Source organism: Abramis brama, assembly GCF_963993115.1.
Source record: "Abramis brama genome assembly, chromosome: 16".
Lineage (NCBI taxonomy): Eukaryota > Metazoa > Chordata > Actinopteri > Cypriniformes > Leuciscidae > Abramis > Abramis brama.
The window spans coordinates 23,074,725-23,092,643 of record NC_139978.1 but is presented as its reverse complement, the minus strand read 5'-3'; the positions used below and the strand labels follow the sequence as shown (position 1 = coordinate 23,092,643).

The 17,919-nt window shown below is 38.6% G+C and overlaps 1 protein-coding gene across 1 annotated transcript in view; it reads left to right on the top strand.

Annotated features, from left to right (window-relative positions):
• Positions 1-17,919, top strand: part of cacna1sb (calcium channel, voltage-dependent, L type, alpha 1S subunit, b) — a 35,056-nt gene that overhangs the window by 13,901 nt on the left and 3,236 nt on the right. The window contains 32 exon segments of the mRNA XM_084138496.1: positions 5,890-5,983; positions 6,163-6,232; positions 6,570-6,702; positions 6,845-6,974; positions 7,062-7,121; positions 7,205-7,311; positions 8,263-8,350; positions 8,556-8,663; positions 8,752-8,804; positions 8,899-9,045; positions 9,176-9,377; positions 9,567-9,725; positions 10,513-10,623; positions 10,712-10,795; positions 11,320-11,367; positions 11,746-11,772; positions 11,894-12,019; positions 12,408-12,473; positions 12,593-12,684; positions 12,866-13,025; positions 13,172-13,299; positions 13,420-13,516; positions 13,928-14,030; positions 14,104-14,205; positions 14,291-14,418; positions 15,087-15,209; positions 15,301-15,524; positions 15,606-15,691; positions 16,455-16,540; positions 16,631-16,717; positions 16,801-16,822; positions 16,825-17,913. Coding sequence (XP_083994622.1) covers positions 5,890-5,983; positions 6,163-6,232; positions 6,570-6,702; positions 6,845-6,974; positions 7,062-7,121; positions 7,205-7,311; positions 8,263-8,350; positions 8,556-8,663; positions 8,752-8,804; positions 8,899-9,045; positions 9,176-9,377; positions 9,567-9,725; positions 10,513-10,623; positions 10,712-10,795; positions 11,320-11,367; positions 11,746-11,772; positions 11,894-12,019; positions 12,408-12,473; positions 12,593-12,684; positions 12,866-13,025; positions 13,172-13,299; positions 13,420-13,516; positions 13,928-14,030; positions 14,104-14,205; positions 14,291-14,418; positions 15,087-15,209; positions 15,301-15,524; positions 15,606-15,691; positions 16,455-16,540; positions 16,631-16,717; positions 16,801-16,822; positions 16,825-17,030 — 3,457 coding nt within the window. The 3' untranslated portion in view covers positions 17,031-17,913.

The following is a 17,919-nucleotide window of genomic DNA, read 5'->3' as shown; positions in this document are numbered from 1 at the left end:
CGAAAAATTCTAAACCTCAGAGCATAGATAGTGCTTGAGGAGCCCTGTTGAATGAGACCATCGCGGTGTTTTTGGGCGATTGGGGCCGGGAGCTACGTTTCGATCAAGAGCCCGGAGAGGTCCTTACCATCAAAATTTGAGCGCGCGGCGACTTTCCGTTTTCGAGTTATGAGTGAATTTGTACTGGGGGGGGGGCGTGGCCTAAATGGCGGACAAGGTTTTACTTTCGTTTTCTAAATGTAAAACAATTGTCAATAGTAACACTCCAATAGATGCATTTTGACAAAATGTGATTGTAAATGTTAAAATAATGATTTTATAAAGTCTAAATATGAATTATATAACAATATTAGGGAGTAGTATGATTAAATGACAGCAGGGGGCAGTACAATACCACTTATTGGCTTAATATGCCATGTTATATCATTTTTACCTTTTTAACTGTTATAGAGGCAAATTTTGTCCGATCTGTCTGAAATTTTTCATGCTTGTTAAGAGTAACATGTTCTGACTAGATCTGAAAGATATTTAAAAGATATAGGCTTTTGGGGACACTTGGTCAAGGCTACATATTGAAGTGACTCTATTATAGCCATCCAAATGAAGAAGTTATACTTTTTCTGATAATTATTGATCTAGAGAGTCCAGAGAATTGTACTGCACTAGATTTGAACATTATGATTTGAAAATTATAAGATCATAAATGGAAAACACCATTTACAGCCAATACAGGCAATTTACCATAGAATATATATTGTTTTAAAGCTTTTTAACAGTTATAGCGCCACCTATGGTCCAATCTCCATAAAAATTCCCATGCTTCTTTAGCATGTTATGTCACATGTGCTCATCAATTTTTGTAAAGTTCTGAGTTTTTATTTATGATTTATAAACGTTTGAGTGTATTTTGACACGCCCATTTTCTAAATGATCATGTTATAGCCAAACAAAAGCAAAATTTCTACTTTTTTTCGATAATTATTGATCTAGAGAGTCCAGAGAATTGCCCTAGACTGGTCTGGTTCCGATCGGGCGAAAAACCTATGACTAGTTCGCAAAAGTAGGTTTTTAACATGTTCACGAATATTTAATGAACGGTTTGATTGACAGCAATGGTTCTTGAGGCAAAGTTGTTCAGCATGAGTAGATCTATCAAATGATATGCATAATGTGACTATAAGTGTAACACCACGTGATTACAGAGCCATAAAACTCGTTAGCGCCAACTAGTGGCCGATTTCTTTCAAAATTCTTACAGACCTCTAGGGCCATGAGCCGAACATGCCCATCGAGTTTCGTTCCGATCAGCCTCCGTTAACCTTGTCTAATAGGTGCTCAAACTTCATTGGCCGATGGCGGCCATGTTTTTTGAGATACGTCAATGTCCTCATAGACATACATGGCACCTTGGACCAAGACACTGCATACCAATTTTCAAGTCAATCGGACAAACGGTCAGGTGGTTATAGCCCTTTCCATGTTTTTTTCAAGTTATAGCGCCACCTACTGTTCAATTGTCGCGATTTTTTCACTGTGACCTCAAATTGAACTATTACACATGTGTACCGAGTTTGGTGAAGATAACTCATTTATTTCTCGAGTTATAGCCGTTTTAGTAAAATAGGCTCCTCCCACAACGTACGTTTTGACGCCCCCTAACGTCCATGAATCGAAATTTCAACATTTTTTCGATAATTATTGATATTCAGACTCCAGAGAACATTTCTGCATTGGTTTGGTTCCAATCGGACGAAAAACCTAGGACTAGTTTGCAAAAGTAGGTTTTTGAGAAAATTCAAAATGGCGGAAAATTTTCCCAGGCGGAAATGAAATCGGAGATATACGTTTTGACCGTCTTGAGCCAAGGATTACAGTGATATAAGACACTTGATTCTATGACAAACCGTCTAGGAGTTATGGCTGATTTCATACTTTTGCTTGCTATAGCGCCACCTATTGACCAATCGGGGCCATACTTTGATAGGTTCTCCCCAAATTGAGGACTACCATTTGGCTGAGTTTCAAGTCTCCAGCATTTACGGTTTGGGCTGCACGATGCGTTTTAGGGGAAAATAATAATAATAATTAAAGCTGCAAGCAGCATTTATCGGGGTTCAAGCATTTAAGGCCTTTAAGCACATAAGCATTTAAGACATTAAGATTTGTTTAGAAAGCTTTTAACCACTGAAATAATAGATGGAAAAGTCCATTTACAGCCAATACAGGCAAGCTTTTTAACAGTTATAGCGCCACCTATAGTCCGATCTCCATGATATTTTGCATGCTTGTTAATGATGTTGTGGCACATATGCTCACCAATTTTCGTGAAGTTCTGAGTTTTCGTTTAGGATTTATAGGCTTTTGAGTGCATTTTGCCACGCCCATTTTCTTTATGACCCAATTATACCCATGCGAAAAATGCAAAAGTTCAACTTTTTTTCGATAATTATTGATCTAGAGAGTCCAGAGAATTGTCCTAGACTGGTCTGGTTCTGATCGGGCGAAAAACCAGGGACTAGTTCGCAAAAGTAGGTTTTTAACATATTCATGAATATTTAATGAACAGTTTGATTGACAGTGATGGTTCTTGAGGCAAAGTTGTTCAGCATGAGCAGATCTATCAAATGATATGCATTTTGTGATGATAAGTGTAACACCACGTGATTACAGAGCCTTAAAACTCGTTAGCGCCAACTAGTGGCCGATTTCTTTCAAAATTCTTACAGACCTCTAGGGGCTTGAGCCGAACATGCCCATCGAGTTTCGCTCCGATCGGACTTCGTTAACGATGCTCAAACCTCATTGGCCAATGGCAGCCATGTTTTTCGAGATACGCCAATATCCTTTTAGACATACATGGCCCCTTGGGCCAAGACACTGCATACCAAATTTCAAGTCATTCGGAAAAACGGTCAGTTGTCTATATGTTTTTATTTGTTTTATAGCGCCACCATGTGGCCAATCGACGCAATTTTTTTACTGTGACCTCAGATTGACCTCTTACACATGTGTTCCAAGTTTGGTGAAGTTTACTTAATTACTTCTTGAGTTATAGCCATTTTAGTAAAATAGGCTCCTCCCACAACGTTAATTTTGCACCCCCTAGCGACCATTAATCGAAATTTCAACTTTTTTTCGATAATTATTGATCTTCAGACTCCAGAGAACAATTCCGCACTGGTTTGGTTCCGATCGGGCGAAAAACCAGGGACTAGTTCGCAAAAGTAGGTTTTTGACAAAATTCAAAATGGCGAAAAATCTATCATGGCGGAAATGAAATCGGAGATATACGTTTTTTTCTTCAGGAGCTCTGGATTTCAATGATATAAGACACTTGAAGCTACGCCTTACGGTCTGGGAGTTCTGAGCAGTTTTGCGCTTTTGATTGCTATAGCGCCACCTATGGGCCGATTGGGCTGAGTCCGTGTATCTGAGTAGCGAGCAATAGTACTACCATCTGGCAAAGTTTCAAGTCTCTAGGTCTTACGGTTTGGGCTGCACGATGCGTTTTATGGCGGAAAAATAATAATAATAAAAATCAGGACGATTACAATAGGGTTTCAGCACTTCGTGCTTGAACCCCTAAAAATCAGAGCAATTACAATAGGGTTTCAGCACTTCGTGCTTGAACCCCTAATTAAAAGAGTAAAAAGACGATACATAGATAAACTTCTCATCTGGCACAATTCCCAGTTTTACTCTGAGATTTTCCCATGGTGATTGCACTGTGTCTGTGGTGTTCTTTTGGTGCCCCTAAGAAATCTATTGGACATCTCCGATGGACCCGATTTTCCCCTAAAATCGGACAGGAGGAGCTCTAGGACTGACTCACGGGGTAACCTCGGGTTCACTGCCCCATCAGTCCACACCCCAAAAACCCATTAGTTTGGAAGCTCTAGGAATAGAATCGATCCAGTCCGCACCCCACAGAACCTCGAGTTTAATTACACATCAAACTCGCTACTCTACCACAGACCCTGGATGTACTGGCACAGTACTCATTCAGTAAATGCACAGCTAAACAGATGTGTTTTGAGTCTGGATTTGAATGTGACTACTGTAGGAGCACATCTGATCTCTTCTGGAAGCTGGTTCCAGCTGTGGCTGGCATAGTATAGCTGGCATTTATATTGTGAGCATATCTGCAATGTATTGAGGTCCTAGGCCATTGAGTAATTTATATACCAGTAATAATACTTTAAAATCAATCCTAAATGTAACTGGGAGCCAGTGTAAAGATCTGAGGACTGGTGTGATGTGTTCATATTTTCTGGTTCTGCTCAGAATCCTGGAAGCAGCGTTCTGTATGAGCTGCAACTGTCTTGTGGTCTTTTTGGGAAGGCCAGTGAGGAGTCCATTACAATAATCCACCCTGCTGGTGATGAAAGCATGAACAAGTTTTTCTAAGTCTTGTCTGGAAACAAAGCATCTAATTCTTGCAATATTTTTCAGATGATATGCTGATTTAGTTATTGCTTTGACATGACTACTGCAACTAAGGTCTGACTCCAGAGTCACACCAAGATTCCTGAATTGATTTTTTAGTTGTTTGACCCCTAGCGTCAAGGTATGCATTCACCTTGAGACCTTCATCTTGAGACCTTCATCTTTGTTTCCAAACGCAATGACTTCAGTTTTGTCATTGTTTAACTGAAGAAATTCAATGGGGCTGTAATCATTAGGCGATAGGGCTAAGTAGATATGTGTGTCGTCTGCATAGCTGTGGTAAGCAACTTGGTTCTTTCTCATTATTTGGCTCAGTGGGAGCATGTACAGGTTGAACAGGAGTGGCGCAAGCATTGAGCCTTGAGGGACTCTGCATGTCATGGATGTCTATTCAGACTTATGGTCACCTATACTCACATAATAACCTCTCCCTCCTAAGTATGACCTAAACCATTTTAGGGCTATCCCAGAAAGCCCGACCCAGTTTTCCAGCCTGTCAAGAGCCTGTATGTTATGATCGACAGTGTCAAATGCAGCACTGAGGTCGAGTAGTACCAGAATTGATGTTTTGCTTGTATCACTATTTAACAGAATATCGTTTATTATCTTTATGAGCGCTGTCTCTGTGCTGTGATGTGGTCGGAAACCAGACTGAAAATTGTCAAAGTATCCATTTGAGATTAGGAAGTTGTTCAGCTGATTGAAGACAACTTTTTCAATGATCTTTCCTATGAAAGGAAGATTTGAGATTGGTCTGTAATTGCTCAATATGTTGCTATCCAGATTGCTCTTTTTCATGAGGGGCTTGACAACTGCAGTTTTAAGGGACTTTGGAAAATTCCCAGAGAGAAGTGAGGAGTTTACCACTTCTAGGAGATCTGCTTCTAAGCAGTTTAACACACTTTTGAAAAAGGAAGTGGGGAGTGTGTCAAGGGCGCAGGTTGATGTTTTAAGGTGCTGTACTGTTTCTTCCAAAATGTTAGCATTCATTTCTTCAAAATCAGACTTTCTGAGGATGTGTTCTGATCTGTCTTACCTCAGTGCCACACGAGGATATGCTGATCGCCTTTCTGATATTTTTTACTTTCTCAGAGAAGGAATTTGCTGTCTGAGAACATTTCATATGATGAACTTTTGTGAATTGCAGTATCCTGTGAGTGTAACTCGACCTCTGCGTTAACATGTGATGTGGTGTACGTCGCATTGTACAGTATGTTGGGGCGGAGGCGCCAGAACTGCAACTGATAGAATACACTGTAGCAAGATACTACGATATTTCTTCAAAAGCAGACCGTGGAGACAAAAATCGTGATATCGCACACCCCTATGTGACACTGACGACACTGATAGTAATGCATGCACAAAAATAAATGACATTTTGAAGTGTATTAAAATAGAAAACAGTTATTTTAAATTGTAATAATATTTTGCAATATCACTAAGAATATTACCAGAGAAGAGTGAGGAGGAGAAGGCCCTGGTGGCTAAGAGACTGATGGAGGCCAGGAAAGCTGAGGGAATGTCCACCACAGCCAAGGTATGTTTGACACCTCTCAGAGCATTGCTTATTTTACATAAACCTTCTGCAATGCTTTACTAGTTGGTCTTCTAGCTAATACTGTCAAGATGATCCAAAATGCAACAGCACATTGGATCTTCAATCAGCCACATCAAATTCAACTGCCTAAACCAGTTTCATTATGTGTTTGCCTCCAGCTCAAAATAGATGAGTTTGAATCAAATGTTAATGAAGTGAAGGACCCCTTTCCTCCTGCAGACTTTCCAGGTAAGGTTTAAATAACATCTGAGGGCTCTGCACTTCATAAAATGCTGACACCGCACACACTACATCTCTAAACATGTAAAGGATGAAGTTCAAAGATAGCTGATCTATTATTAAGTAAAATGTATTATTAGCTCCAGCCTCCAAGCTCATTTATGGAGCACATTTCAAACCACACTGCTGGCTATTTTCATGTGGTTCTTGAGCTGTGCAAAACTAAATGATATGTACAGCATCAACACTAATCAAAATCTTAGTGGATCACAAATACGCACATAGATCTGTGAATGTATGTGATGTTTTTGAGTTGACTGAGCTGTAATCCATCACGCCTGCTCAGGTGATGATGAGGAAGTTGAACCAGAGATCCCTATCAGCCCCAGACCCAGACCCATGGCCGACTTGCAGCTCAAGGAGACAGTGGTGCCCATGCCCGAGGCCAGCTCCTTTTTCATCTTTGGCCCACAGAACAAGTTAGACTTTATGCCCTGTTTTTTATTACAATGTAGAAACTAAATTTAGGACTATACTTGAACTGTGCCTAACAAATGGCCTCAAAATGAAGTGTTAGTGATTTGCTGTCAGTGGTTAGTAACTGATGCTCTCTGTTGAAAGGTTCCGGAAGCTTTGCCACAGGATCATCAACCACACCACCTTCACCAACATCATCCTCCTCTTCATCCTCCTCAGCAGTATCTCCCTGGCTGCTGAAGACCCCATCGACCCCCGTTCTTTCCGAAACAAGGTACCAACATTTTGATTACTGTATTGCTTTGACTGAACTTTTAGTTATCCGTTCATAAAAATCTGCGTTCATTCATTCATCTCACAGGTCTTGGCTTATGCAGACATTGTCTTCACGACTGTCTTCACCATTGAGATTGTGCTGAAGGTAACATGCTTGTCAACATTATTTAACTTTCAGATTTGTGGTTTGCCTGACATGTAATTCAGAATTGACCTGTGTATTTTTAGATGACGGTTTATGGAGCGTTCCTGCATACTGGCTCTTTCTGCCGAAACTCCTTCAACATTCTAGATCTCATTGTTGTGGGTGTTTCCCTCTTGTCCATGGGCATGGAGTAAGTTCAATAATATTTTATGCTGTTTAAGCATCACCCCCACTCTTTGTTGGATAAAGCAGCTATCATCGCTTTGACAAAGACATTTTTTGTTTCAAACAAGGAACATTATTAATATTGGATATAAACTACAAAGACAGCCCGTCAAATAAAGCATAAAAAATCAGTTAACCATTCACACACATGCATTTTTGCTCTGATGAACATTATCTGCACTTCTATTTAGTGGCTGTTTTACTATTTAGCAACACTCCTAATTAATCTATAGAGTGAGATGTACGGTACAAACAGTGTAATCCAATTTGTGAATGAATGACTCAAATGACCCGATTCTATTTGGTGAATCAAATACATACAGCACGGCCAGTGTAGTGTGATTCCTGAACGAATGACTCTTATGAGCCAGTTCTTTTTAACTAATCAGAAACACACAGCATACAGTGTCATCCAATTTCTGAACAAAAAAAAAAAACAAGCGTTACCAACATGGTCCAGATGTTTCTGGAATGAATGACTCATATGAGCCAGTAGCTTTTAATTAACCAGAAACACATAGTGCGACCAATGTAGTCCAAATTATTCTGGAATAAATTACTCTTATTAATCGTTTTTTTTAGTGAACCAAAAACACTTAGCATGACCAATGTACTCAAAACTATTCCCAGACAAATTACTTTTATTAGCTGATTCTTTGTAGCAAATCCAGCGTGACCAGTGTAGTCTAAATGATTCCTGAATGAATGACTCATGTGAGTCATTTCTTTTAGTGAATCAAACACATATAGCAACTTACTTCACATGTTAACGTGTAGTTAATGAAAGATATTGTGAATTTTGTTGGTAGTATTTTAGTAAACAAATTAGTGAAATATGTTAATGTTTTTGCTGGTTTCATTTTTTTTATTAATATTCAGTCAAGACCAATAATTGGACTGCATTAATGGATTGCAGGTCTAGTACCATCTCAGTGGTGAAGATTCTCAGGGTGTTGAGGGTACTAAGACCTCTAAGGGCCATCAACAGAGCCAAAGGGTTAAAGGTGTGTATGTGTTCAGCATCCTAACTAAAAAGCTGCTTTGATTTGTGATGTGGCATTTGTCTGTGAATTTATATATGGATAACTGCCATCAAAACAATTTTGAGGACATTTTAAATGTGGATATTAAATGGTTGCATTAGTACTTAAGCAATCTTAAAAGCATTATCATGTTAGGCACTAAATATACTTAAATTCCCCTCTCCAGCACGTGGTCCAGTGTATGTTTGTGGCTATAAAGACCATTGGTAATATCGTCTTAGTCACCATGCTCTTGGATTTCATGTTCGCCTGCATAGGAGTGCAGCTCTTCAAGGTGAGACAACCTCCATATTGTGCTATAAAACACTGTGTTTTGAAATGAAAGAAAGCTATTGAATGCTGAATGTTTTATCTTTATTCAGGGGAAATTGTTCTATTGTACGGACCCCTTACAAAAGACAGCAGAGGAGTGTCAGTGAGTATTTTTAGCCACATTTCTTTGCTTTTTCCTCCTCATGTTGCTGCTGATAAGTATCTAAAACATGTCTCTTGCTTTTGGTTGTTCTTAGGGGAACATTTTTAAAGCATGTGCAAAATTCTCTTCATGACACGGAGGTCCATAACCGCCAGTGGGTCAACAGCGACTTCAACTTTGACAATGTGCTGAACGGCATGCTGGCTCTCTTTACCATTTCCACATTTGAGGGCTGGCCAGAGTGAGTGTGCGAAAAATCTCATCCTATTAAGATCTTCATGTGACTATAATTTGAGTTACACTTAAAATATTGTTTCATCTGTCAATAACATGTTACACACACAAAACCTTCCTTCACTCATTTTCAACAGGATCCTCTATAGGGCCATAGACTCTAATGCAGTGGACACAGGTCCTTTGTACAATAATCGTGTGGGAATCTCCATATTCTTTATCATCTACATCATCATCATTGCTTTCTTCATGATGAACATCTTTGTGGGCTTCATCATCATCACTTTTCAAAAACAAGGAGAGCAGGAATACAAGAACTGCGAGCTGGACAAGAACCAGGTAACTAGCATGAGACGGTTGCTCTCTGATGTTATTATTCACATGGGACTTGATCCATAAAATTTGACCAAAAGATTTTTCCTTTAACTCCACTATTATTGTATTTACACTATCAGGTTTATGATGGCCATGCATTGTGTTTTGGGGATTTTCACAATCATTTTTTCTTGCTGTCTCACCCCTCACCAGCGTCAATGTGTGCAGTACGCGCTGAAAGCGCGACCCCTCAAATGCTACATTCCGAAGAACAGGCATCAGTACCGTGTGTGGTACTTCGTGACCTCCTGCTACTTTGAGTATCTCATGTTCTTTCTCATCATGCTCAACACACTGTGTCTTGGAATGCAGGTAAGCAGTTAAAAAGCAGTTACATTTATTTACAACTAGTTATGTACACTACTGTAAAAATGTTTGGGGTCAGTTAGATTTTTTTAAAGATACTTAAAGGGTAAGTTCTGTCATTAACTCATGATGTTCCACACTCATAAGTCCTTCGTTCATCTCCGGAACACAAATGAAGATATTTTTGATGAAATCCGAGCTTTCAGTCCCTCCATTGGGAGCAACACAATTTACACATTCAAGGTCCAGAACAATAGGAAAGACATTATTAAAGTAATCCATGTGACTCCAGGTGTTTAACCTCAATCTTATTAAGCGACGCAGATGCTTTGTTTGCGCAAAAAAAAACATAATTTACCTCTACATACCTCTATAGCGAGTTCACGGAACAACTACCAGTATTGAGTCAATACAACACGCATACGTCGTGGTGCTCCCCCTACTGAATTGCAGGTAAATATTTTCATAAATAAACTGGTTAATAATGTTTTTTTTTGCAAACAAAGCACTTGCGTCGCTTTATAAGATTGAGGTTAAACCACTGGAGTCACATGGATATTATGTAATTTTATTGCTCCATGTAATATTAACTATCTTTGAGTTCAAAGACCATTATAAAACCATTAAAAACCCTTATCATTTACCATTATCTACAACCATGATTTTAAAGTAAAGCTTTATTGTTCTATTCAGTCAGTATGTTGGTCAGAACAATGTTCAGTCTATATAATATTTCATAATACAAAAATGTCTGCTTTGTTCATCTCTTGTCTCTCTTCTCTCTGTGGTATAGCACTGCAACCAGTCCGATCACATAACCAAACTCTCTGACACTCTTAACCTCATCTTCACTGTCCTGTTCACTGGCGAGATGGTTGTCAAACTCATTGCATTCAAAGCAAAGGTACTCCTGCTTCCTCAATATGAAACTCTGAATAAGAAGATGTGCTATATTTTAATACATTGTTGGTATTTTGTGCGTCTTCATACAGGGTTACTTTGGAGACCCTTGGAATGTGTTTGATTTCGTCATCGTGGTCGGTAGTGTCGTGGACGTGGTCCTCAGTGAGGTTGATGTGAGTATGGCAAATATTCGAGGCTACGCAATTATGTAAAAATATTGTCGCAGTGATTTAAATGTTTTGTAAATGTCTCTACAAAAAGTTAAGCATTTCGAACGGCGACCAACAATGGCTTGTATTTTAAACCCGTATTTAGCGATACATGAAGCACAGACCACAGCAAGCAGTCAATATCAGCATTAGTGCACAGGAGGTACCGATTTCATCAGCTCCAGCTCGATTTTCTTTTCATCCAACCAACTTCACTCATCAGTGGCCATTGATGGGCTCATTTTCATGATTCATTTCACTTGTTAATGAACCACCCTCTTCCCATCTTTCACAGCTGCTTAATACACACTGCTGCACATCCCCGAGAGTGATTTGATGCACTTTTTATTGCCTATATAAATAACCAACTTGTTTTGGAAGTGTGATCCATTGTGATGTTATGTTGATGTTTGTCTCTGATTCCCAAGATGCATTGCCGTTTCTCTCATGCACTACATTCACACCTTTCATCTCTCTGTTTCCCTCAGGCTGCGCTGGAGACCAGCGGAGGAATCTGGTGTCTACATGGTTGTGCTGTAAATATCATTCTGCACTGCATTGGACTACTGTGAAAACACACACCACTCAAATTATCTCATTCAAGATGAACAAGGAGAACTGAATGTGTTAGATAGCCATTAATAATCTTGAGCTCAATCAACAGATTCTTACTAATGGATTAAAAGCTTTCTAAAAAGTTTTTTTTTTTAAATTCATTTTTGTTTTAGTCCCATTTGCTTGCCTAAATAGTCTGATTTAAAGGGGTATGATTTAGGTAAAGTGTGTGTCTTGACTGCATTTTATTTAAAAGCTTAAATATACACAAAAGATCTACTATGCATGATACCACATTATGGTGTTGCTATGTATTTTTTTTATTATTATATTATATTATATTATATTATATTTTTCAGGAAGTGAATCCAATGCAGGCAATTGCTGTAAGTACATTTTCCTGGTTTGTTTTCTTTTTAAACACTTTTTCAAATGTCTAAAACTTTTAGCATTTGATTTGTTTGTTAGGTGGAGCTAAATATTTATCTCTATTTTACTCTATTACAGGATGCAGAGAATGTCAGAGTTTCCATCACATTCTTCCGGCTGTTCCGTGTGCTGCGTCTCATTAAACTGCTCAATCGCTCAGAGGGGATCAGGAACCTTCTCTGGACCTTTATTAAGTCCTTCCAGGTAAGACAAGAGAATTACAAATCAACAACTTGATCACAAAAGAAAACGAAAATGTTTGGGGACCAAACAGTCAGAGTGATGTTTTTTTTTTTTAAAGAAATTATATATTCAGGTGCATTAAATTGTTCAAAAGATATAATAAAGACATGTATAATGTTACAAAAGATTTCTATTTCAAATATATGCTGTTCTTTCGAACTTTCTAATCATCAAAGAATCCTGATTATATGTTTTGCTGTGTTTGTGATCAAATAAATGGAGCCATGAGAGACTAAGAGACATAAGAGACTTCTTTCGAAAACGATGGAAAGGTTTTATGAAAAGTAAACCTTGCTTTAGCTTTAAGCGGATGTTTCTTACATTAAATGATGTTGTGTTCCTCCTTCAGGCACTGCCTCATGTGGCTCTTCTCATTGTCATGCTCTTCTTCATCTATGCTGTCATAGGGATGCAGGTGAGCTTCCCTTATCTGGTTTCTCTGAGTTGTTTAAATGTCCTGTTTTTGATCTCCTTCTTGTTATAATCTTTTCTCCAATTTTCATTCTTCCTCTTTCTTTCTCCTCCTCTCTATAGATGTTTGGTAAAATAGCCCTGGTCGATGGTACAGAGATTAACCGCAACAACAATTTCCAAACTTTCCCCCAAGCTGTTTTGGTATTGTTTCGGTAAGTCATGCACTTAGGGAAATTATTTTTTGCTTGTTTGTTCTCTAATGCAAGTCATTCTTTGCAAACCATTTTATGCAATCTCAGCTTGAGAGCTCATATAGTGCAACTCTGAAAAGATGAAATAGCATTTTTGTTGTTGTTGAATAATCAGCTAACTTGTCAATGTGTGGGTTCACAGTGTTGCCACTGGAGAGCAGTGGCCTAACGTCATGCTAGCCTCTATGTACGGGAAGCTCTGCGACCCCAAATCGGACTACGGCCCTGGAGAGGAGTATACCTGCGGATCCAGCATTTCTGTCTGCTACTTCATCAGCTTTTACATGCTGTGTGCATTTTTGGTAAGCAAATAATGGAGCTCTTTTTTTTCTCAAGAAAGTTCAAATACAATAGGATTTTATTGATGTTTAGCAGAGATACGTTTTTACATGGAAAACAACTCTAAATACTGTATCCAACATTGTTGAAATCATTCTCTTCTTGGTAGGTTATCAATTTGTTTGTGGCTGTCATTATGAACAATTTTGACTACCTCACTCACGACTGGTCAATCCTCGGTCCGCATCACTTGGATGAGTTCAAGAAGATCTGGGCGGAGTATGATCCTGAAGCAACGTGAGTTAAATCACATGAGACTCCAATGCTAATGACATCTTATCATGTAGCTTTGTGCTTCTTGGATGTTGTTAACATTTTATGAATTTTATGAATACATTGTCTACTGTCCTTATAAAGGGGACGAATCAAACATCTGGATGTAGTCACTCTCCTGCGGAGGATCCAACCACCATTAGGTTTTGGTAAATTTTGTCCCCATCGCTCAGCATGTAAGGTAAGAGAATTGGTATTACTTTTTTGGTTTTGTTGAACGTACACTACCATTCAAAAGTTTGGGGTTGGTAAGATTTTTAAATGTTTTTAATGTTTTCTTATGCTCAAGACAACATTTAATATGAAATGTTATTATAATTTAAAATAACTGTGTTCTATTTGAATATATTTTAAAACGTAATTTATTCCTGTGATGGCAAAGCTGAATTTTTAGCAGCCATTACTCCAGTCTTCAGTGTCACATGAACCTACTGAAATAATTCTAGTATGCTGATTTGAAGAAACATTTATTATTTATTTTTTATTTAATATTTATTTATTATTATTTAAAAAGTCTTACTGACTCCAGTCTTTTGATTTGAAGTGTATTTCTACATGCATTTTTAAAATGTATTTTGAACTTCCACCTCAGCGCCTGATTTCCATGAACATGCCGCTGAACAGTGACGGCACAGTGACCTTCAACGCCACACTCTTCGCACTGGTCAGAACAGCTCTGAAAATTAAAACTGAAGGTGTGGAATTGAAATCAAATTTAGTTAGCAGTTAATTTCTCGGCATAGTATTTAACTGACATTTTTCTGTTAGGAAACTTTGAGCAGGCCAATGAGGAGCTGAGGGCCATCATTAAATCGATCTGGAAACGGACCAGTATGAAGTTGTTGGACCAGGTCATTCCGCCCATTGGAGGTGAAGTCATTGGACTCATTCATGTCAAGTGTCAAATTTCAACAATGATCCATGTCTGACTAAAATGTGATTCTATTGGCTGCAGAGGATGAAGTCACCGTTGGAAAGTTCTATGCCACCTTCCTGATTCAGGAACATTTCCGCAAGTTTATGAAGCGGCAGGAGGAATACTACGGGTACAGGCCCACCAAGAAGAACACTGATGAGATTAAGGTGCACTTTATGATACATACCTGCAGTAAATATCAAACCAAGTGGCATTATTTTAAAGATAGAAAAATACTTAAAGGGATACTTCACCGATTAGCATTAAGCTTTGTATCAGTAGAAACCCGGTAGTATTTTCGAATGACTGTGCTTCCCTCACTCATGTCCCCCTGAGACGAGAGATTTCTGTATTGAGTGTCTGGAAAAAAAACTCAGATGACGCAAAAAATCATCATTTTGCGCCATCTGAGGCTTTTTTGGCCAGAGGCTAGAGACTACAGCCAGTAGTAGAAGCTGGTTCCGTATGTTTTCAACCCGCTCATATGGGATCAAATGGGATCTCACGATAAAACAGTGTCTTTTCAGTTTCCAGTCAACTAGTAGCCTAGTTGTATCATTTCTTCCAATACTGCCCTCTGTAACCGGTAGGCGTGGCTTGGGAGTGGCCTCGTAGGGCAACGAAGCAAGTGCATTCTGGGAGTTGTTGTCTTTCATCCACATGAGCCAAAAATACATTTTCTGGCTTTTCTCAGTCTAGAAGACACAAATAATTTCACATTTCAACTACATAAATGACCCAATTTAAATACACATTCCTCTTTCCAGCGGTGAAATAAAACGATACTATTTGCTTCGCTCTCCTACCCTGTCCATGTGCTGCTCTGGTTTTGCAGGCAGGTCTGCGCAGCATCGAGGAGGAGGCAGCACCCGAACTGCACAGGGCCATCTCAGGTGACCTGATCGCTGAGGATGAGATGGACCGTGCCTTGGAGGGAGGAGAGGACGGCATCTATAGGGTCTGCAGTAAAGCATCTTCTTAAGGAAATAGATAAATGTAGATATAGACATCCTTCTGGACTTACATCCTCTGTGTCTCTATCTATGCAGCGGACTGGTGGTCTGTTTGGGATCAACGTGGACCCCTTCTCCTCTGAGCCCAGCAGCCCCCTCTCCACACAGATGACCAGCCAGAGGCCCCTGCAGTTTGCTGAGACTCGACTGGAGGATGTAGAGTCCCCTCCAGACTCCGTCTTCCTCCCAAACACTGAGTTCTTCCCTGATAACATGCCAACGAAAACCAACACCAATAACAATGCCAAATTCATTGAAGAGTGAGTGAAGATAACTTTAATGAAAAAGTGCACTTAATGTGTATCTGTAATGGTCATTATGCTCATCTGATGTTTTTTTAGGATGTCATCCAGGTTTACTTTTGAGAGCGAGTCTCTGTCAACTACTGCAACCAGAAACTATTCATACGAGGACATGAGTGAAAACAGTAGGTGATCAAAGAAAAATAGAAACAATTATAAAATGAATACATTTATTTTCCATTGTGATATTATTGTCAAGACAATCCACTATATTTTATACCCTAATGATTCTCATTACTGACTGTAATGATGCAGTCATTTGTTTTACAGTAGTACATTAAAAGTACTGTTTTCTTTTTTTTATTAAATGTTATTATTTAATTTTAATTAAATGCAGTATAACAAATGCCTCCTTATACAGTAGGTTTGGGGACAATACGATTTTTTCATTTGAAAAAATAAATTAATACTTTTAATCCGCAAGGACACATTAAATTGATCAAAAGTACTTTGAAATGAACTTTCTATTCATTTAATAATCCTGAATAAAAAGAGTCTACTGTACCAAAAATAATAAGCAGGACAACTGTTTTTAACATTGATAATAATAAGAAATGTTTCTTGAGCAGCAAATCAGTATATTAGAATAATTTCTGAAGGATCATGTGACTCTGAAGACTGGAGTAATGATGCTGAAAATTCAGCTTTGCCATCACAATAATAAATATATCAAAATATTGCTGTTTAAATGCAGTCTTGGTGAGCATAAGATACTTCCTTCAAAACATTAAAACATTTTGACCCCAAACTTTAACATTCAAAATATATTAATCTATCAAGCCTATCATAATCATCATACCATGAAGAAATTGCATTGATAATCATTATATTGACAGTAATCTACACATTTTATTGTATAAATGACATTATTTCCTGTGCAACCAATAGGAGACTCCCGTTTGTATGTGGGCGGAGCCTCAAGCGTTGATGACAGACAGCTTTCAGATTTCACTGTGAGGACTGATATCACACAGGTGTGGACAAATGTTGCATATCCTTAGCTGAACACAGTACGGTGACTTTTTGATATTCCTGACAACTGTCTGTGTGTGTGACTCTCTCAGTTCCCATATAATCCCTCATATGGAGCATCAAAGAACCAGAGAGCAGCAACAGAAGCTTCACCAGCCACCGACAAACTCATTCAGCAGGTAAACTACATCTCATGTACTGTACATTCATTACAGACCTTCTCAGGGAAGACTATTAAGATGTATTTTCCATTAATCCGCAGGCACTGAGAGATGGTGGTCTAGACTCCTTGCTGAGGATCCACAGTTTGTATCTGTGACTAGGAAGGAGCTGGCAGAAGCCATTAATATTGGTGTGGAGGATATGGAGGGCATGGCTCAGGGTATTGTAAACGGGCAGAGCGGCAAGGTAACAAAGCGTAAACGGCGTCCCATCCCAGTTCCACCCGGCACCAAGCCAGTCAAACCCAATGAAGACACCAGTGCAGTGTAGATCAATACTGAGAGACATTCAACAAATTCACGAGACATCATCAGCCTGAATCCTCTGCCATTGTACAAAATCACTTGCTTCACAGTTTATAAACAGGTAGTGCTGTTTGTTTTGAAAGGGTACTTTTACAAAGATCCGTCATACAAAGTCTGGTGATTTTTATTTCGACTGGCTACTCCGATTCAGGACTTGTTTGTTTTTTGGTGACTGAATTTACCAGACATCCTCAATAAGTGTTCACACTTCTGTTCTGTGAACATTTACTGTTGAGTGACTTGCATAATACAGACAAATGTCTGAAAACTTTGTTATCCGTGGACACAGAGACACGAAGACAAGTCTGTTCTTTTGTTTGTCCCGTGCCTGTGGTTTAAACTGCACATATTTGTAACACTAAAATGGTTGACTGCTCACTGTTAAGTTACGTTCATAGGACACACATTATTTAAGAAATTATATTTAAGTTTTTTTTGTATTTAATTATAACATTATTTGTTGTTAAACTGAAGGAGGTTAGAGGAAAATGTTTAGCAGCTCAAAAGGTGGATATTAGAATTACATACTGTATACATAAAACATATTGGTTCTAAAAAGAAATTGGAAATTTCTTTCTTTTTCTTTTTTTTTTTGTTAAATGTGAAGTGTTTGCATGTGCCTGTGCTCTGTGATTGACATGGTAAGTACAATATGCAAAGCACTTCATTTGTGTTTTTACATTTTACATACACTCAGCAGATGCTTTTATCCAAATGACTTGCAAAGAAATCAAGGTGTATTAGGGCTTGTAATGTCTGATAAAATTGAATTGTTTTTATCTGCGAATTGAAGTGCATGTTCATATGTTTCACATGAGCCTTTACATTCTTCAAAAGAATCTTCCTCAGTGCTC